The sequence below is a fragment of the Otolemur garnettii genome, unplaced genomic scaffold, assembly GCF_000181295.1.
Source record: "Otolemur garnettii isolate 467f Iridium unplaced genomic scaffold, OtoGar3 scaffold00047, whole genome shotgun sequence".
NCBI lineage: Eukaryota > Metazoa > Chordata > Mammalia > Primates > Galagidae > Otolemur > Otolemur garnettii.
Window position 1 is genome coordinate 9355458 of NW_003852442.1, and position 21076 is coordinate 9376533.

Sequence of the window (21076 nt, forward strand, 5' to 3'; positions counted from 1 at the left end):
GCGCGAGAGCTTTCGGGATAGCGGCGGGCGGGTGCGGCGGGGCTGCAACGCCCCCTGGTGGGAGGGAGGACGACCGGTGCCGCCGAGCTAGGCCGCGGCAGAGACTCTAGGGCTGGGTGGGGGTGGACTGCCTGGGCAGCCCTACCGGAGTGTCGAGCTACTCTAACCTCCAGGCCGGAGCCACCCTGGGGCGCACGACTTTTTCCTTTCACTTGTGGAGGCTATAATTATTTTGACCTTGTACTTATTTGTGTGACATTTCTGTGTTCCCTTCTGCCTTGCCCAAGAGGGTGAGGACTTTGTCATTCTTTCCTTTTGTTGCATGAATGGATGAGTCAACAAATGGGATTCTCTCCCTGCCCTGTATTCCTATACCCCTCACCCTGGCACGTGCTCCTTGAAGCCAGGGCATCCACCCTCTGCTTCCCCTCCCTCAACACAGACTGCTGCTCCTCCTGCTTCACTGTGCAGAGCTGAGTGACCCTGGAGCCCTAGGAGGGCTTGCAGTCAGCCCAGGCCTGCACAGGTAAGCAGTCCCTGTAACCTCCCGTTTCCCTACCCAGCTGTTTTTAGACTTGGGCAAACCAGACTCAGGGCCAGAGCAGGGTGCCTGTCCTCATTGGCCACCTTTGGATATAGGAAATTGGAATGATGGGGAAGTCAGTGGAGTGGGGAGACAATAGCTGCACCCCAAATATTTCCTATGCCAGAGGAGATCTCTGACCTCACATCAACAGCGTCAAAAGGAGGGGGTGGAGGGGCACAAGCCTAAGAAATGTAGAGTTCTCCTAAGAGAGGCTCCTAGAAAGGAAAAACCTCTGCTTCCAGTTACTACACAGACCATTGTCGGTGAATTGTTACTGTCTCTCCATCTCCCAACCTGCTGTGCCTCCACCTCCACCAGCATCTTGAGGCAACCCCAAGGGCCATTCCCAAAGGTCAGGATTCTGGGATTCCTCACTTGACTTGGTGAGGACTACATCCAGGAGCCCAGTGGAGCCACATTATTTATTCCAGATGCCCAAGGAGCCAAGGGCTGTCAAACAGGGAGCCCCTATGCAGGGAGACTAGAGATCACAGGCATCATCAAGTATTGCACATGGTCCTTTTATTCTCTGCAGCAAAAACGATTCCTGCTAGCAGACCCGGAAGCCTTGGGTCTAGAGAGCTGTCTGTAGCCCTGAGTGTGATGACAGTAACTGCAATCCCAGGAGAGTGTTCTAGATGTATAGTGCCGACATGCAGGGCTCAGGACACAAATTCACAGGGGCCCTGAACCCCAGGGTAGCTCCCAGGTGAGTTCTAGTCACTGCTGGGTTAGGACGGATGAGGTTATTTAAAGGTTCCAGGATTCACATATCCCTATGGTAGATGGAGAGCTGCTGGATGGACTGTGGCCCATTGGTGAGAGGAAGACATTTCTTGTTGGCAGTAACTCCTCCCTCAGTTCTTGACATCTCCCAGGCGGAGTTGTGCAAAGGAAGTGGCCAGCTGCAGCGCCTCCTGCAGGCAGCCCACGTTCTTCCCTGTGGCTTGGGCAGACATATCCTTGCCACCACCTTTGCCGTCCATCAGGCCTGACACCTGCTGCACCCACTCACTAGCTTTCAGGCCCCGATTGGCTGCATTCTAGAAGACAGAAGCCAGAAATAGGAGTCAGAATAGGATGGGACTGAGGCGGGGTCAAGGGTAAGAAAAAGGATAAAGGAGTCACAGGTACCTATTCCTACCCTGGGTGGTAGCAGAAGCTTAAACAGACTCCACAGCTATACAGAGGGGTAGTCAATGGCCACCACCAGTACAGAGACATAGAGTGGCAAAATTCGGTATCAGCCAGCACATTTACATGTATTCACTACTGAGAAGGCCTGAGGGTAAGGGGTACCAGCTAAGGTGACAAACAGCTATGTCTAATGTGGGCTGCACACACATGAAAGTGCAGGTTTGGCAAACAATCGTAAGAACTGACGCTTCGCATTGCCATAGGGGCTTGCGGGGTTTGGACCAAGGCTGCAGGCAGTTCTGACCTGAGGAACTTGACACAAGCACGTAATCTTGCCAGCCTCATTGTCCACAGCGAAGAGCATGGCAGATGTCTGAGGGGAATGTGTCTTAAAAAGCTTCAAGGCTTCGTTCAGGGCCTGTAGGAAGAAGCTGGTGTCAGGCCATGGCCTGGGGAAGGGTCCCATTCTCCATAAGAGCAGTTTGCAGAGCTCAGCACCATCCACCTGCCACCTCTCCACAAGCAGGTGCTGTCCCCAGGAGCCTCCCTGACTGAGATTGACTTCCCACTTCCAGGAACTGTTCCCCTTGCCAGGACCCACTGCTCTGCAGCCACTAGGTCTCTCCATGGCTCTCAGCCTGATCTCCAGCCCAGATAGTGAGCCCCTAGGTGACCACCCAACTTGGAGCCACCAGAGGGCCAGTAAGACCCAGAAGAAAGGGGACCCCCAGCCCCTGGGTTGCCTTGGCTGAGGCGCCGCTCTCCATCTCCAGGATGACAAGGGGCTGGTTGGGATTGCTGTCAATGAGCTGCTTTGTCTTTTCCAACACCTTCAAAAAGAAAAGTCCAGAAAAGCGGGGCTCAGGCCAAAACCCAGGCCCCCAAACCCAGACAACAGTCTCGCTGGTCTCCACCAAGGAAATCCTCTTGACTTCCTTGAAGACCAGGACTCACTCGCTTCTGGACATCAGCCTTGCTTGCTCGGTCTAGGTCATCCATGATCTTCTTCAGGGATTTCAGAGTCTCCCGCAACTCATCCTTCTGCCACTGTGGGATGACTGCGGTGGCCAGGGACTGCAAACAGAACCACAAGATCACAGGAGCAAGGGTGAAGGCTCCAGTCCATTCACTCTACTGGCTTTCAACTAATGTGCCCCCTGACTAGTGTCTGGGAAAAGAGAGATTTTAAAAAAAAAAAGCAAAACCACTAAAGCATCTGTGAGCAGCCTCATGGCCCCAACTGGGGAGCTGTGAGACTAGTCTCTGCAGGACCAAAGGCAGCAGGAAGAGACAGAGTGGCACAGAGAAAGCCGGGCTCTTAGGAAGCCAGGTCTTTTCCAGGCTAGAAGCACAGGCTCAGACACCTCAGGACCTTCCCCATCTCCCTCAGCTCTGGACACACTCAGACTGAGCTCACCAACTAGGAGAAATGGGAGTGGCAGGCAGGTCCAAGGGCTCACAGGCCAGGACCCATGGGGTCCCCCTGGCAAGGCTGCAGACCACAGAAGTCAACCCAGAGACCCATTCCACTGGGAACCATGACCTGATTGGCCACAGTGAGTGCTTGTGAATGTCGGACTCATGAGGAGGGAAGGAGGCCACTCTTACCTCACCAAGGTCAGCGATCTCTCTCTGCACATCCTTGTTTGGCGCAGTTTGGACCTTCACTTTGGCTTCCATGATAGAGAGAGATGTCTTCAAGTTTTCTGCTTTCCTGAGGGCCTAGGAGGGGACAATCACAGTTGTAAACTCCAAGGCAGGTGACATGTAGCCTCACTATTCTGTGTGTAAATGGCTATGGCAGCCCCAACAATAGGGTATGGAGCAACACACTCAAGACACCAAAAGTTTCTTTCTCCCAGGAAGCAGCCTCATGCCCTCCTGCCCTAGAAAACTTTCCTCACCCTCAGCCAGCAAAGCCTGCTTCTACTTGGGCTGAGGACATGACTGAGAATTTGACAGGAGCCCTTGTCAGCCTCTGAAATGACCGTCTCTCAGGTACTGGCACAGTTAGACACAAGCTACAGTTCATACATCCAGAGTTAGCATCCTACTGCATATATGTCAGACTAGGGGACGCACCCTAGGGACATGTGGATAAGCTCTGGGGATACTTGAAGCCACAGCAAAACTATGTAGTACTCTCCTCCAAGAACTATTGAGGAGTAAGAAGCCAAACTCACACATATTTCAAAAGATTAAACATAAAGGAGCGTGGAAATCTCATGGCAATGGTGGCTTTCTTCTGCCAGGTAGGGGGAACCAGAGGACTTTGGAAGTAGCACACCACTTTCATTCTGATCACAGCAGCCACAGCACAGCAGAGACTGCGCTCCTCCCGCCTGCTCAAATAAGCCACAACCCAGTCAGATCTGCTCACCTTCTGGGCTTCAGCACCCGTGACAGCAACAATCCTCCGGATACCCTTGGCAATGGCTTCCTCAGTCACAATCACAAAAGCTCCTGCATGACTTGAATTCCGTAGGTGCCTGAGTGGCAGAACAACAGTCTTTGGTGACCTGAGCCCAGGGGTGATCCTGCCCAGGGAAGCTCTCAAGGCAGCAGTGCACAGGCCCTCCATGTTTAAGGGAATTTCATAACACAGCTCTGGTTAAGGATTCTGACACTGAGCAAGAAAGACTCCTTCTCTGTGAGCCTCGGTGTTCTCATGTATAAAATGGGGATAATTTTCCCTCACATGGCTGCTATGAAAATCAACTAAGATATACATCAAAGTGCTCTGGAATCCCTGACAATCAATACCACAGTACTGCTGTTAGGTTCTATGTGACACTTTTGGGTCCTGTGATATATTTTTATATCCCTGCTCACTAGGCGAGAATACTGGAGGATATCCTTTAAAATGTTACCACAACCCCTTAAACAAATAAATAGGTTTTATCCCCTAGTTGCCTCAAACAGAGACCCCCAAATAATCATTGACTCCCCTAGTCACTCTCCTGCAAGGGTAAAGTTTATGAAAGCTATTTCCTGTGGCCTAAAGAGTGTTAGCAAACAGGTATTCAGGCAGAAGTGGGGCTCATTTGCAGGCCCAATTCAGCTGGGCAGAGAGGCCTAGAAGGTGATTCCACCCCCCCCAACACACCCCTGCCCCCACTCTCTGCCTGCCTGAGGCCTGTAGGAGGCCCAGGATGGGATGAACTGGCCTTAGTAAGTTCTTTTTTTTTTTTTTTTTTTTTTGAGACAGAGCCTCAAGCTGTCCCCCTGGGTAGAGTGCTATGGCATTACAGCTCACAGCAACCTCCAACTCCTGGGCTCAAGCGAGTCTCCTGCCTCTGCCTCCCAAGTAGCTGGGACCACAGCCGCCCGCCACAACGCCCAGCTATTTTTTGGTTGCAGCCGTCATTGTTGTTTGGCAGGTCCGGGCTGGGGATTCGAACCTGCCACCTTAGGTGTACGTGGCTGGCGCCTTAGCCGGTTGAGCTATAGGCGCCGAGCCAGTAAGTTCTTTTCACCCAGCTTCCTTTGAAAGTAGGAACTTCACAGGCCTCCATGACCATCCCCTAAGCACTATAGAGGAATGCAAGTTGGCAGAAACAAGTCCTTTTCCCAAGCCAGACTGAGCTGGATCTAACAAGTGCCTGCTCAGGAGCTTGTGAGCACTCCAGGGCCTTGCTGAATCCTGGACTCACACCAGCCTCCTTGTTAGTATCAGCCCAGTGAATAGCAGCAGGCAACGATGTGGTGAGTGTTGTTTTTTTTTCTTTTTTGAGACAGAGACTCTTCATGGCTTCACAGCTGACAGCAACCTCAAACTCTTGGGCTCAGGCAGTTCTCTTGCCTCAACCTTCCAAGTGCTGGGACTACCACAATGCCCAGATATTTTTTTGTGGCAGTTATCATTGTTGCTTAGCTGGCCTGGACCAGGTTCAAACCCGCCAGCCTCAGTGCACGAATGTTAATAAGTTGTTTGCTTCTCATCCCCTCACAAACCCAGGACATTTTTTTTTTTTTTGAGACAGAGCCTCAAGCTGTCCCCCTGGGTAGAATGCCATGGCATCACAGCTCATAGCAACCTCAAACTCCTGGGCTCAAGCGAGTCTCCTGCCTTAGCTTCCCAAGTAGCTGGGACCACAGGCGCCCGCCACAACGCCTGGCTATTTTTTGGTTGCAGCCGTCATTGCTGTTTGGTGGGCCCAGGCTGGATTCGAACCCGCCACCTTAGGTGTATGTGGCTGGTGCCTTGGCCACTTGAGCCACAGGCGCTGAGCCAACATTTTTTTTTAAAGACAGAATCTCATTTTGTCACCCTTGGTAGGTGCCTTGGAGTGACAGCTCACAGCAACCTCAAACTCCTGAGCTTAAGCAAGTCCCTTGCCTCTGCCTCCCAAGTAGCTGGGACTACAGGCGCCCACCACAATACCAGCTAATTATTAGAGACAAGGTCTTGCTCTGGCTGAGGCTGGACTCAAACCCATGGGCTCAGGCAATCTACCTGCCTCAGCCTGAAAGTGCTGGGATTACAGGTGTGAGTCACTACACCCAGCCAAACCCAGGACATGTTATAGGCAGACATTGAGGGTCTGCCTGGAGCACGAGGATGCTAAGGCTCCTGGGAATGCTGTTTGACAATTGCATGTCAGAGAACATCATGCCAACCTCAGAAACGTAACAGCTGGTCTAGCCTGGGATGCCAAATGATGAGGACAGTAGCCTAGTCTGCTGCTCCTCCGCAGTACTCACGTTCCCCCACAGAACTCCACGGAAGTAAGAGAGCCAGCAGGACCAGAGGGGTCATCCAACAGCTTGGACACTGGGACTCCAATGGAGACAACTCGCACAGGATCAGGATAGGTTTCATCAAATACAGCCCGCAGGCCCTGGATGGCTTTCGCTGTAGACAGGGGACAGTCCTGGGTATAGACGGGCTGCCATAGAAAAAGACAGAAAAAAAACTGGAAAAGGTCCCTGGATGTGCTTTTTTTTTTTGTAGAGCAGAGTCTCACTTTATCGCCCTTGGTAGAGTGCCATGGCGTCACAATGCTCACAGCAACCTCCAACTCCTGCGCTTAGGCGATTCAAACAACACCCGGCTATTTTTTTGTTGCAGTTCAGCCGGGGCTGAGTTTGAACCCACCACCCTAGGTATATGGGGCCGGTGCCCTACCCACTGAGCCACAGGCACCACCCACCCTGGATGTGCTTTTAAGAGGTAGCACAGAGAGTGTGAGGTTTAGCCACAGCTCCGCCCGGCAAGTGCCCAGAAATAACACACCATGTACAAAGTCAAGAGGATCAATGGGCATGCTGGCTCACGCCTATAATCCTAGCACTTGGGAGGCTGGAGGCTGAGGCAGGTGGATTGCCTAAGCTGAGGGGCTCAAGACAATCCTCAGCCAGAGTGAGACTCTGTCTCTAAAAACAGCTAGGCACTGTGGCTGGCACCTATAGCCCCAACTACTTGGGAGGCTAAGGCAAGAGAATCACTTGAGCCCAAGAGTTTGAGATTGCTGTGAGCTAAGAAGCCATGGCACTCTACCGAGGGCAACATACTGAAATTCTATCTCGAAAAAAAGGATTAATGTGAATTTCCACCCATTTGGAAATGTACAAACCAAATCTTTTTTTTTTTTTTTAAGAGACAAAGTCTCATTTGGTCACCCTCGGTAGAGTGCCATGGCATCACGGCTCACAGCAACCTCCAGTTCTTGGGCTTAGGCAATTCTCTTGCCTCAGCCTCCCTAGTAGCTGGGACTACAGGCACCTGCCACAATGCCCGGTTATTTTTTTTTTTTGTTATTGCAGTTTGGCCAGGGCCCGGGTTCAAACCTGCCACCCTCGGTATATGGGACGGGTGCAATACTCACTAAGCCACAGGTGCTGTGCTGAACCAAATGTTATATGTAAACAGACATAAATAGAAGAGCTCTGGTTGTCCTAAGGGGCAAAGACCTTTCACCATGTCTTAAATGCCACCACTGCCCACTACAAAAGCCAAGTATAAGCATCATTGCTTTAAACAAATCTATGTGCAGTACAGGATCTGACATAACGGAGTGGGAGCACAAGACAGCAGAGCCTGACAGTGATGGTGTGGGAAGGAGTGAAGGTCATGACCCAAGAGCTCAAACAGTGCAGCCTACCTTGGCGGCCTCAATCATCTCATTAGCGATCTCTTCGGCCTTTTTGATCTGTTGGGTGGACATGGCTCCTTTGGCAGTGAAGTCAAACCGAAGGCGGTCAGGAGCAACCAACGAGCCCTTCTGATCGGCTTCCCCAAGCACTGAGCGCAGGGCGAAGTTCAGAATGTGAGTAGCTGTGTGATTGCTCATGACAGGTCTCCGCCGGGGCTATAAAGGAAGAGGGCTGTATCAGACTGCTAGTCAATCCCCAATAGTTGTTTACCCCCTTTCCCCAAAGTATGAGAATTTTAAGTTGGACGTTTGGCTGCCCAGAATAAAGACTACATTTCCCAGCTTCCCTACAGCTGATTTTTACCATGTGACTAAGGTCTGGTCAATAGGCTGGGAGCAAAAGTGATATATACTCTTAAAGCAAAGGGGCATGCCCTCCCCTTCCTCTTCCACCATCTAGAATAGCAGTTAGCAAACTATGGCCTATGGGCCAAATCTGGCCTATCACTTATTTTTTACAAATTATTATAAACAGGCTTATTGGAACACAGCTACTCTAATTTGTTTGTGTATTGTCTATGGCTGCTTGTGGGTCACAGTTAACAGTTGAATAATCATGACCAAGAGCATATAATCCACAAAGCAAGAATATTTACTATATGGCCCTTTACACAAAAGGTTTGCCAGCCCCTGACCTACTCCATGATAGCTATCCTCTTGGACCATGAAATCAAGGGCAACACCCAAGGAATGAAGGTAGAGCAAGTGAGGAGAAGCTGGGCCCTTTGACCTTGTGCAGCAAAGCCTTTTTATCAGCTTGGATCTTTAGGTGCAAAATAAACATTGCTGTCTTGTTCTAAACCATTTATTTGGATCTGACACATGCAATAGCCTAGTTCTTAATATGGGATCCTGGACACTGAAACACGTACTTGAGATTAGAAAAGCAGGCTCTGTGCCTGCAGCTTAGCAGCTTGGGCGCCAGCCACATACACCAGAGCTGGCAGATTCAAACCCAGACCAGGCCTGCCAAATGATGACAATTACAAAAAAAAAAAAAAGCCAGGTATTGTGGCAGGCACCTGTAGTCCCAGCTACTTTGAAGACTGAGGTAAGAGAATCGCTTAAGCCCAGGAGTTTGAGGTTGCTATGAGCTGTGATACCATGGCACTCTACTGAGGGTGACATAGTGAAACAAAAGATTTTAAAAGATCTCAGCTGAAATTACTGGTGAAATCCCTGGCTTGAGAACACACATACGTAACTTGTGTCACAACTTTCACAATCCACAAAATGCCCCAAAGCTTACTCCTGCACTTGTAATTTCACTTAGTAGTGACAACAATGACAAGCCAATTTAAAGCCACAGAAAGACCAGACACAGTGGATCACACCTGTAATCCCAGCCCCCTGGGAGTCTGAAGTGCATGGATTACTTAAGGCCAGGAGTTTGAGACCAGTCCAGGCAACAGAGCAAGACCCTACTTCTACAAAAAAGTAGAAAAATTAGCCAGTCATGGTGGCACACAAATATAGTCTCAACTACTCAGGAGGATGAGGCAGGAGGACTGCTTAAGCCCAGGAGTTTGGGGTTTCTGGTGAGCCAGGCTGATACCACTGTACTCTAGCCTGGGCAAAAGGATGAGACCCTATCTCAAAAAAAAAAAAAAAAAAAAAAAAAAGCCAGAGAAGGAAGGGACGTCCATCCAGGTCCAAAAGGGGACAGAACTCACCTCATCAATAAACAGCCGAACCTGATCACCTACTTTCAAGTCGCCATAGATGGTTCCTATGTGTAGCACATACCCTCCTCGCACCTGAGCATTCTTCACTGTAAACTCAGTTTTCTAAGAAGAGTCAAGGAAAAGACCCCAAAATAAATAAATCTGGAAAAATACCTCAATTCCCTCATATGTAAACATATAAATTCACAGACACAAAACATTATGTCAATTATATACACATGTATGTTCCCTAAGACACTCTAACAGTGTGTACACACACACATGTATACCATTAATAACAATAGAGGATTAGGCTCAGCACCCATAGCACAGTGGTTATGGTGCCGGCCATATATACCAATGCTGGTGGGTTTGAACCTGGCCTGGGCCAGCTACATAACAAAAAATAACCAGGCGTTGTGGTGGGCGCCTGTAGCCCCAGATACTTAGGAGGTTGAGGCAAGAGAATCACTTGAGCCCAGGAGTTTGAGTTTTGTCTACCAAGGGGACAATAAATAAATAAATAAAATAGATGTATTAAGAGAATTTCAACAGAATTTGAAAAGCCAGGGGAGACACAGTAACTCATCCGAGACTAAACTCAGCAGTGGCAGAGGTAGGGGCTGAGTTTCCTACAAGGACACCTGCCCACCAGACAGCTGCCCCTCCTTATTTATAAGGAAAGCATATCAAACCTTGCACCCTGGCTACAAGGATCCCAATGATTGGGAAGCAACAGGGAAAGAATAGCTCCAGGGCTGGTAGGTTCAAATCTGACCTGGGCCTGCTAAACAAACAAACAAAAAAAAACTGCTGGGCACTGTGGTGGGCACCTGTAGTCCCAGTTACTAGGGAGGCTGAGGCAAGAGTTTAAGGTTGCTGTAAGCTGTGATGCCACAGCACTCTACTGAGGGTGACAAAGTGAGACTCTTGCTTCAATAAAAAAAACAAAAAACAGAAACTCTGACAATAGTACCCATCCCAAAGGTCTGTTAGGTCCAGGCCTGCAGTACTGAGGAGTGGGAGAGCTGCTTGCTGCTGCCCCACTCCCAGCTAACAAGGAAGAAGAGTGCTGGCTCACATCCTCACTGCTGTCATCAACCTTCACCAGGTAGCCTTCATCATAGATCTGCCCTCCTTGCTCAGCATAGAAGCAGGTCTTGTCCAGTACCACTCCACACTCCTGGCCGGTGGATACCTCTTCCACAAACATCTTCTCCCTGCGCAGAGCCATCACCGTAGCTACTGTGTTCTCAAACACTGCCCAGTGGAAATGCACAGAACAGGGAACATAAGGTCAATGACTTTATTCACATATTCTTTTTTTTTCTTTTTTTTTGAGACAGAGCCTGGGTATAGTGCTGTGGCATCACAGCTCACAGCAACCTCCAACTCCTGAGCTCAAGCAATTCTCCTGTTTCCACCTCCCAAGTGGCTGGGACTGCAGGCGCCCACCACAATGCTCGGCTGTCTTTTGGTTGTAGCCGTCATCATTGTTTGGCGGGACCAGGCTGGATTCGAACCCAGCAGCTCAGGTGTATGCAGCTGGCACCTTAGCCACTTGAGCCACAGGCACTGAGCCTATTCACATATTCTTACCTGGCTTTTGCTGGATTCTATTTCTCTAACTATTCTTAGGTCCTAATTGTCCAGTTTTAATTCAGAAGCAAGCACACTGGTTTTCTACCAAAGAATACAACACTCAGTGGGGTAGGCAACTGTCCCAGTTTCCTTAACTGAGGGGAATTCCTGGCATGTGAGTTTTCAGTTTTAAAACTGGGACAGTTGGTTGCATACAGTGGCTCACACCTATAACTGTAGCACTCTGGAAGGCCAAGCCAGGTGGATTACCTGGGCTCACAGGTTCAAAACCAGTCTGAGCAAGAGCAAGACCCCCATCTCTAAAAATAGCTGAGCGTTGTGCAGGTGCCTATAGTCCCAGCTACTTGGGAGGCTGAGGCAAGAGAATCACTTGAGCCCAAGAGTTTAAGGTTGCTGTGAGCTATGATGCCATGGCACTCTAACAAGGGTAGCAAAGGGAGACTCTGTCTCAAAAAAAAAACTGGGACAGTTGGCCACCCTAACTCTGAGATACTGAGCAGATACTTGGTGAATCTGATCAGCAGATCTTTTTTTTCTTTCTTTTTTTTTTTTTGCAGTTTTTGGCCAGGGCTGGGTTTGAACCCACCACCTCCGGTATATGGGGCCAGCACCCTAATCCTTTGAGCCACAGGAACCACCCCAATTTTTTTTTTTCCAGTTTTGGCTGGGGCCGGGCTTGAACCCTCCACCCCCAGTATATGGGGCCGGCAACCTACTCCTTTGAGCCATAGGAGCCACTCCAATTTTTTTTTCCAGTTTTGGCCAGAGCCAGGCTTAAACCCTCCATCCCTGGTATATGGGGCTGGCACCCTACTTCTTGAGCCATAGGCACTATCCTGATTAGCAGATTTTTTTTTTTTTTTGAGACAGAGCCTCAAGCTGTCACCCCGAGTAGAGTGCCGTGGCATCACAGCTCACAGCAACCTCCAACTCCCAGGCTCAATTGATTCTCCTGCCTCAGCCTTCCAAGAAGCTGGGACTACAGGTGCCCACCACAACACCTGGCTATTTTTTGGTTGCAGCCGTCATTGTTGTTTGGCAGGCCCAGGGCTGGATTCAACCCACCTTAGCTGCTTGAGCCACAGGCGCTGAGCTGATTAGCAGATCTTTAAGAGTGGCAATAAATCCCTGAGTCCAAGGTCAACTCAAAAAGTGTGTATTCAGTAGGCTTTCTTGGATAAATTTAGGTATGACTATTCTTTACCAGAGCAAAAATGAAATAACATTTATTACCTGTTAATTTGTTTTTTAACTTTATAATGCTATTACCCACATGCAAAATTCAATAGCCACCAAAAAAAAAAAAAAAAAATTCAATAGCCACTGGAGAGTGTATCAGTGTCAATTGCCTGGTTTCCCGCAAGATGTTAAAATGAGGGGAAACTAGGGCTGGACATGGTGGCTCATGCCTGTAATCCCAGCTCTGAGAGGCCGAGGCCAGTGGATTGCCTGGGCTCAGGAATTTGAGACCAGCCTGAGCAAGAGTGAGACCCTATCTCTAAAAAATAGCCATGTGTATGGCGGGCACCTGTAGTCCCAGCTACTTGGGAGGCTGAGGCAAGAGAATCGCTTAAACCCAAGAGTTTGAGGTTGCTGTGAGCTATGGTACCGTAGCACTCTACTGGGGGCAAGAAGGTGAGACTCTGTCTCAAAATAAAAAAGAAGTAGGGAAAATACATGAAGGATACATGGCATAGTTTCTATCAAGTCCTTATAGTTTTTTTTAACTATTTCCTGTGACTATAATTATTTCAAGATAAAGAGTTAAGAAAACTACCAGGCAAGGGTGCCAATGAGTATAAAAGTGTACAGCACGACTGTAAGCACTGCAGGAAAGGCCTTCAGAGATGCTGGGTGCCTGATCCTGAGAAACGTTTCCCCAAATACCTCCAGATAAGGGACAGAAAGCTCAGAAGCAAAAGGAGCACCGCAACATACCGTAACTACCGCTGGAGTCCGAATGGTAATTGTACTTTGGGGAATCATCTGTGACCTCTAGCCCCTTTGCCCGGAGCTCTTCAATAGCGTAAATGTCCAGCATAATGAGGTCTTCCCCTCCAGCTCCCTTGCCTTGTGATTTTAGCTGCCAGTTAGAGAAACAAGCATAAGTTACCCTAAAGTAAGAGAAAAAGAATTCAAACTTGCTAAAAAACTACGCCCAGGATAAACCTCTAAAACAGGGTTTTTGAATCTCAGCACGACTGACACCTTGGGCCAGGTAATTCTTTACTGTGAGGCTGTCCTCCCTTACTATAGGTGAGCAGCATCCCTACATGACTACAGCATCCCAACCCCAATTCTAATAACCAAAAATATCTTCAGACATTACTGCTGAATGCCCCGTGGGAGGCAGAACCACTCTGAGTTGAGAATCACCTATCTAGGGAAAGAAAGAATTTCACAGACTTTTTTTTTTTTTTTTTTTGAGACAGAGCCTCAAGCTGTCCCCCTGGGCAGAGTGCCATGGCATTACAGCTCACAGCAACCTCCAACTCCTGGGCTCAAGCGAGTCTCCTGCCTCCGCCTCCCAAGTAGCTGGGACCACAGGCGCCCGCCACAACGCCCGGCTATTTTTTGGTTGCAGCCATCATTGTTGTTTGGCGGGTCCGGGCTGGGGATTCGAACCCGCCACCTTAGGTGTACGTGGCTGGCGCCTTAGCCGGTTGAGCTATAGGCGCTGAGCCAATTTCACAGACTTTAATGGAAGGAAACTTGTGCTTGCTTCACAGCCAAGTCCTGGCTTGGTTGGTGGGGGGTCTGCTATTCACTCTCCAAATTTGGTACCTGGGCCAGTTTCCTCTCCTCTTCAAAGCCATCCATATCTACCACCAGGCCCTTCTCTTCAGCAATCAGTCCGGTGAGATCCACTGGAAACCCATAGGTGTCATAGAGAAGCCAAGCAGTGTCCCCTACACAGAACAAAGGAGTTGTGTCAAAACAGCATGGACGGCCGCTTCCTTTCCAAGTGTCCCCTCCCCCCAGTGGATTCTAAGATGGACAGAAGGGATTAAGGGACAAGGCAAGTCAGTATTAAGAAAACCATCAGAACTTTTCAAACTGACCTAGAAGAAGCACAAGGGTCTCCCTTAGCAAAGTTCTGTTTCCTGATCTGAACATGAGTGAGTTCAGTTTGTGAAAATTCATTAAGCTTTCCCCATGTATGTTACACTTCAGTAAAAAAAAAAAAAAAAATCTTTGGAATTAATTTTCCCATCTGGTGAAAAATAAAACGTATATACCAAAATGTTCCTATTTTTGCTTGATATACACATATATCCCTCCCCCTACAAATACCTACATGTACTTGCATCCAAACAGAAAAATATTTAATACACCAAACTATTCAGAGTTGTTACCCCTGAGAAATGAGTGTGAGAAATATTTTCACTTTTTAAATACAGTTGTATTCAGGATTTAAAAAAAAAATCTTTATATTTATTGACCAATTTTGAGACAGAGTCTGAAGCTATCAGTGTGATTAGCATGCCATGGCATCATCATAGCTCACAGCAACCTCCAACTCTTGGGCTCAAGCGATCCTCTTGCCTCAGTTTTTCTATTTTTAGTAGAGATAGGGTCTCACTCTTGCTCAGGCTGGTCTTGAATTCATGAGCTCAAGCAATCCACCCACCTCAGCCTCCCAGAGTGCTAGGATTACAAGCGTGAGCCACTGCGCCTGGCCTGTACTCAGCATTATTTGAGTACTTTATAGCAATAACGCATTAGTTTTATAATTTTACTATAAATCCCACTTTATACCAAAAGCAGTTTAGATAATCTCTGCTCGCCTTGGAGACATGGGAACCTATTCTCAGTCTGTGAAGAAGGCCCAGAAAGATGAAACAGCTGGGATGGAAAAGGGCACAGATAGGTCCTTACCAGGAATGGTCTTGGTCTCTCCCAGGCTCTGAATTTTCCTGTCCAGGATGCGACGCCCTCTGCTGAGAGTCTTCAGAAACTGCACTTCTTCTTCATTAATGATGTCCTTCACCATGTCTGGGTCCTTCTTTAGCTCAGGAAATGCTTCTCCCTGACAAAGGGGAAATAGAGGGGAGGCGTTCTTTTTTTCCCACAACCTCTCTTAAAAATGCTCAGTAATAGGCTCGGTGCCTGTCGATCAGCAGTTAGGGTGCTGGGCACACACACCAAGGCTGGCGGGTTCAAACCCAGCCTGGGCCTGCCAAACGATGACAACTACAACCAAAAAAATAGCAGGGTGTTGTGGCAGGCTACTGTAGTCCCAGCTCCTTGGGAGGCTAAGGCAAAAGAGTCGCTTAAGCCCAAGAGTTTGAGGTTGCCGTAAGCTATGACACGATGGCACTCTACCAAGGTCAACATAGTGAGACTCTGTCTCAAAAAAAAAAAAATGCTCACTAACAGTGTGCCACCTCCCATTGGCACAGAAGAGATAAGCAGAGAAATACACCTACCAGTGATTGGACAACAACATCTACTAATGTAGCAAAGAAACCCCTGCTGGCATTGAGTTTCTCATGCGAGTATCGAACAGCCCGGCGGAGAATCCGTCTCAACACATACCTGTAAGAGGCAGAAACAAGTACCCGGCTAGACACCATTCCCTGCTGAGGGCTTTACAGGGTGTCCTTTGGAATTCTACCCACAACAACATGACCAACTGTTAGGCCTAGTGGGCGTAGGCTAAAGTAGGAGAGTGTCAAGCCAAGGCTAAAGTGGAAAAATACCAGTTAACTCCTGGCAGATTTCTGGACTGCAAACTTTCAAAAAAATTGACGTCTAGTTCACGCCAAAGCTAGATGGGAAAGTACTAATTGATTTCTTGTTTCTAGTTCACTCCCAATTTCTTGCTTGGCTAATTCCCTGGGAAATGGATGAGGAGGTACCAACTGTTCCCGGACTGACCTTTAAATAATACCAGGTGAGGAAAGTACTGAAACTAAGATGTATGGGGGGGAAGTACTAAAAGTAAGATGTATAAGGGGGAAATATTAAAACAAAGATGTATGACTAACTGCAAAATTCTGCTTCTGTCCAATGCTTGCTTGCTGCCCTCCCCGGATGCACCTGGACAGCCTGCGTGCCAACCAGAATGCAGACCAAGCCTTAAAAACCCAACCCCATAAGCACTCAGGGCTGCTCTCAGAAACCCCTTGTTGGGACACTGAGGCAGTCACCGGCCAGCTCTTCAGTAAAAAGACTCCCTTGCAAATTCGGCTTGTCTGGCTGTGTGGTCTCTGGGGAACTTCTGGGCATAACACAACTTTTTGTCTTGCTCTTTCAAAGACTTTCTTTTATCTTAAACCTGGGGTTGGTCAATACTTAACCCTCCTCTGCCCCTGCCAATATCCTATCAGCTTTAAATAATAATCTTTATCATCTTGTACTGAGCAACAAAGGTTTAATATAATGGCAACTCTTTAACATTAGCTGAAATTTCCTTCATCCCTTTGAAAAAAAGGCAGGTGGAGGGGGGAAAGATTCCTTCTAACTACCCGGAAGATACAGGAAAAAATAAACTATGGCTTCAAGTTCACTTAAAACTCGTGGTGTCAGTCCAAACACTGCCCTGTTTGTTAACATACTTACCCCCGCCCTGTGTTGTCAGGCCGGCCACCATCAGCCAATGCCACAGTGATGGTCCGCGCATGGTCGGCCAGCACCCGGTAAGCCATGTCAATCCCATCGGCATCGTCAGCACCAACTTTCCCAGTGTAGGGCCGGGCACCTGTGCCCTACAGATAAAGCCAGCAGGCAGCCCCTTAGGAAGCAGCCCTTCTGATGCTGCCTTGCCTGAGGAGGTTCCCAGCGTACTGAGGAGTATTAGGAGAAAAGACTTCCCCTCACCAGATGGGAGAACAGTGGTCATGGGAGAGTAAGGAGACTCCAGTCAGGCCCCTACTCAACAAATTACACTGCCTTGCGCCTTAAGCTTCACATTGTCATCATTAACAATGAAGGAGGCCGATGATAACTGGCATCCTTGCTTGCTGGCAAAGCATATTGTCATTTTATCTCTGACAGGGATACTAAGAGTCCACCCTGGAAACCTCTACAGAAGTTTGAAATGGTTGCAACAGGATCAGTACCTTCTGAATGGCTTCAAAGTAAGGAACAAAAAGGTCAGTGTCATAGTTGGACATCTTATTCTGCAGCACAGACACCAGTCGCTCCAGGCCCATCCCTGTGTCAATGCTTTTCTTGGGAAGAGGTTTCAGAATGCCATCTGTTTCCCTGTACGATCCAGAGGAACAGGAAGTTGAAGCAGGGACTCAGGCTGCCACCTCTCCAGTCCCTGCTGGTTGGAAGTCGGTACACAGCACAGTTTGCAGGCTGTAGCTATTTGCCATTTGCCTCTGCCTAGAGGGGAGGAGAGAGGAGAGGGAGAGCAGAGGGAGAAAGGAAGGAAAAGTACTCTGGAGCCCACTTAAGAGGAAGGCAAGCTTCAAGGAAATTAGCTTTAAAACAGCAGCCCAAAGTATAGTAAGAATAACGTTACAGGAAGAGCTACCCTTAGAAGGTGTTATGTGGGGTAAGACTAAGTCATAAAAGAATAGGCCTAGTCCTGTCCCTGAGATCTGAGTGCAACTTGAGAAACAGTGGTTAAAAAAAGTGCTATAACTGCTCGGCACAGTGGTTACGGTGCCAGCCACATGTACCAAGGCTGCCAGGTTCAAACCTGGACCAGGCCAGCTGAACAATGACAAGCACAAGAAAAAAACAGCCGGGTGTTGTGGCAGGTGCCTGTAGTCCCAGCTACTTGAGAAACTGAGGCAAGAGAATTGCTTAAGCCTAAGAGTTTGATGTTGCTATGAGCTGTGATGCCACAGCACTCTACTGAGGGTGACATAGTGTAACTCCGTCTCAAAAAAAAGGGGGGGGGGGGGCTTGGTGCCTGTAGCTCAAGCAGCTAAGGCGCCAACCACATATACCAGAGCTGGTAAGTTCGAATGTAGCCCAGGGCCTTGTAAACAATAATGACAACTACAACCAAAAAAAGCTGGGCATTGTGGCAGGTGCCTGTAGTCCCAGCTACTTGGGAGGCTGAGGCAAGAGAATCGCTTAAGCCCAGGAGTTTGAGGTTGCTGTGAACTGTGATGCTACGGCACTCTACCCAGGGCGACAGCTTGAGGCTCTGTCTCAAAAAAAAAAAGTGCTATAAGATGCCATGATGCCTGTGGAGCCTGCTTTAGCATCGCTCCATTGTCCCCAAAGATCAGACCAGAAAAGAGCCTTCCTGGCTCAGTGCCCATAGCTCAGTGAGTTGGGCACCGGCCACATACACTGAAGCTGGTGGGTTCGAGCCTGACCTAGTCCTGCTAAACAACAACTGCAACCAAAAAAATAGCTAGGCTTTGTGGTGGGCACCTGTAGTCTCAGCTACTCAGGAGACTAAGGCAAGAGAATCACTTAAGCCCAAGAGTTTGAGGTTGCTGTGAGCTGTGATGCTATGGCACTCTGTGGAGGGCCACATAGTAAAACTCTGTCTCAAAAAAAAAAAAAGAAAAAAAAAGAAAAAAGAAAAGAAAGAAAGAGCCTTCCAAGAAGACAGCCACATAGCTTGGAGTTCCTTTCTCTACTCGGCTCTAGGAAAGGTACCACTCTTAGCAGGAATGGAGCAGGACCCCAAGGCCACCTGTTATACTGGATGAACACAAGGTTCCAGATCTCTAGCACGTTGGGGTCATCCTGGTTGACAAGGTGTGCAGCATCCCGGCCACCAATCCGGTCATAGTGGATCTCACTGCAGGGACCACATGGGCCTGTGTCACCCATCTCCCAGAAGTTATCCTTCATGTTTCCAGGGAGGATTTTCCCATCATCCAGCCTGCACAAGACAAGACCAGTTATAGCCACTGACAGGGATTCTGTCCAGACTTGCATCCACTACAAAAGAAACTCTTACCATCTCTTATAAAGAAGTCCTACCCTTTAGCAATTACTAATGCTAAGGCTGCATGCTTAGCAGGGTAAAGAAGCAGAACACAGGCCAGCCACGGTGGCTCACACCTGTAATCCTAGCACTTTGGGAGGCCAAGGCAGGTACATTGCTTGAGTTCAGGAATTTGAGACCAGCCTGAGAAAGACTGAGACCCATTATCCAAAAATAGTCGGGCACTGTGGTGGATGCCTGTTGTCCCCGCTATTTGGGAGGCTGAGGAAAGAGGATCTCTTGAGCGCAAGAGTTTGAGGTTGCTGTGAGCTATGATAACCAGAGTACTCTACCGAGGGTGACAAACTGAGACTGTCTCAAAGAAAAGCGAAAAAGAGAGACTCATGCCAGCTTTCAACAACGAATGATCAAACATACTAAGCAGCAGTTAATACAGGGAAAGATAATTATTCCCACTTACCCCTTACCCTCACCTGCATCTGAAAATGTGCATCCCCAAATGGGAAATGATGATGCACTCCAGGTCAAAGACCTCCCTCCTGCACTGAAGTGAGCAATCACTTTATTCCTCTGTACCTCAACAAGTGAACTGCATTCTTACCCCAAATTTTGCCAGATCTGTTTGCACTCCAGATCTGGTTCTAAGCCAGCTGCTTCATCCCCACCAAAGTAAGTTACATAAAGTCTTTCAACTGGAATACCAAACTCTTGAGTGAGAAGTTCCAGAGCCATTTTACAAGCCAATTCCTATAGAAAGATAGAGTACAAAGCCAAACCAAAATCTAATTAGTATGAGTAAGAAAAGACCAGAATCTAGAAACAGATAAAAATGATAATATCTTCACTATACACTCAACTAAATCAGGATCAATTTATGTAAGAAATCCAAATGGAAATCATCAAATCACAGGTACTGAATGCCCTTAACTCCTGAACCTCTTAGGTGATCACATTTTAAAATAAGCAAAATTAGAACCTGTTCCTTCCTTGGAAAGGACCACTTTATTCAAAACCCCGTTGGTTGCCTAGCTCTGAGCTTACCTTAAAGTAATCTCCAAAAGACCAAGAGCCCAACATCTCAAAGAAGGTGTGATGATAGACGTCCTTGCCCACATCATCCAGGTCATTGTGTTTGCCCCCAGCCCGGATGCATTTCTGTGTATTGGCAGCTCTGCTCAGCTTTGCCATTGGATGAGATGGGTCAATAGTGTTGAGAAAGATGGGTTTGAACTTTAAAAAAAAACAACAACAAAAGAACAGTTTAGCTTTTAATGAGCTGCAGGATATATCAGGTGCTACATGCTGGCAGGAAGGGACAGCATATAAATTACAGTTTGTGATTTAATGAGCCTTGAATACAGACATTTGTCAGAAGCAGCTGGCCTGATGGAGCCACAGCAGAGGGAGCCCATCTTGGAGCAGGTTCTCCTTGGACCTGGTTCCCTAACAATTCCCACCACTGCCAGGGACACTACAGGGGAGAGGCCCACCAGATCTGAGATAAGAGCCAAAGCTGATGCAGTGAAAGCTGAGCTGCTTATATCATCTTTCTGAAAGATCTTATTCTGAAAACGGGTATGCGCACTTGATAGTAAAGGTGAAGAGGAAAAAAAAATTGAGACATACTGAGGAAGTAAAAATTAACACAATGTTGATGAATGAGTCGATGTTTGGGGAGGCAGAATGACCTCACCCTGAGGATCATGAAGTCATAGATGCATCCTTGTTATCTGTTACTTTGTTTCACCATTAGGCCCGTCTAATTCAGCGCTGTGCAATTTGGTAACCAGACCCTTGTGACCATGTAAAATTAAATTAACTAAAATTAAATAATTAGTAATTAATATTTAGAAAAATTAGAAATTCTGTTCCTTGGTCATACTAGATCAATAATCTAGTATGTGGCTACCATATTGGGCAAGAAAGATAAAGAACATTTCCATGGGCTCGGCGCCTATAGCTCACCCGGCTAAGGCGCCAGCCACGTACACCTAAGGTGGCGGGTTCGAATCCCCAGCCCGGACCCGCCAAACAACAATGACGGCTGCAACCAAAAAATAGC

At 48.1% G+C, this 21076-nt stretch overlaps 1 protein-coding gene across 2 annotated transcripts in view; it reads right to left on the reverse strand.

Moving 5' to 3' along the window:
- Positions 1-1088: 1088 nt before the first annotated feature.
- The window catches only part of AARS (alanyl-tRNA synthetase), a 26311-nt gene continuing 6323 nt past the window's right edge, over positions 1089-21076 (reverse strand). For both annotated transcript variants that reach the window (XM_012806147.2, XM_023514073.1), the window contains exons 3-21: positions 20056-20244; positions 19616-19761; positions 18757-18948; positions 17210-17354; positions 16710-16855; positions 15575-15683; positions 15024-15174; positions 13929-14053; positions 13083-13227; positions 10624-10802; positions 9552-9665; positions 7828-8034; positions 6428-6612; positions 4104-4212; positions 3332-3445; positions 2678-2797; positions 2467-2553; positions 2028-2141; positions 1089-1629 (exon numbers count right to left, since the gene is read on the reverse strand). In XM_012806147.2, the coding sequence (XP_012661601.1) occupies positions 1444-1629; positions 2028-2141; positions 2467-2553; positions 2678-2797; positions 3332-3445; positions 4104-4212; positions 6428-6612; positions 7828-8034; positions 9552-9665; positions 10624-10802; positions 13083-13227; positions 13929-14053; positions 15024-15174; positions 15575-15683; positions 16710-16855; positions 17210-17354; positions 18757-18948; positions 19616-19761; positions 20056-20244 (2763 nt within the window). In that variant the 3' untranslated portion in view covers positions 1089-1443. The remainder of the gene's footprint in view (positions 1630-2027; positions 2142-2466; positions 2554-2677; positions 2798-3331; positions 3446-4103; positions 4213-6427; positions 6613-7827; positions 8035-9551; positions 9666-10623; positions 10803-13082; positions 13228-13928; positions 14054-15023; positions 15175-15574; positions 15684-16709; positions 16856-17209; positions 17355-18756; positions 18949-19615; positions 19762-20055; positions 20245-21076) is intronic.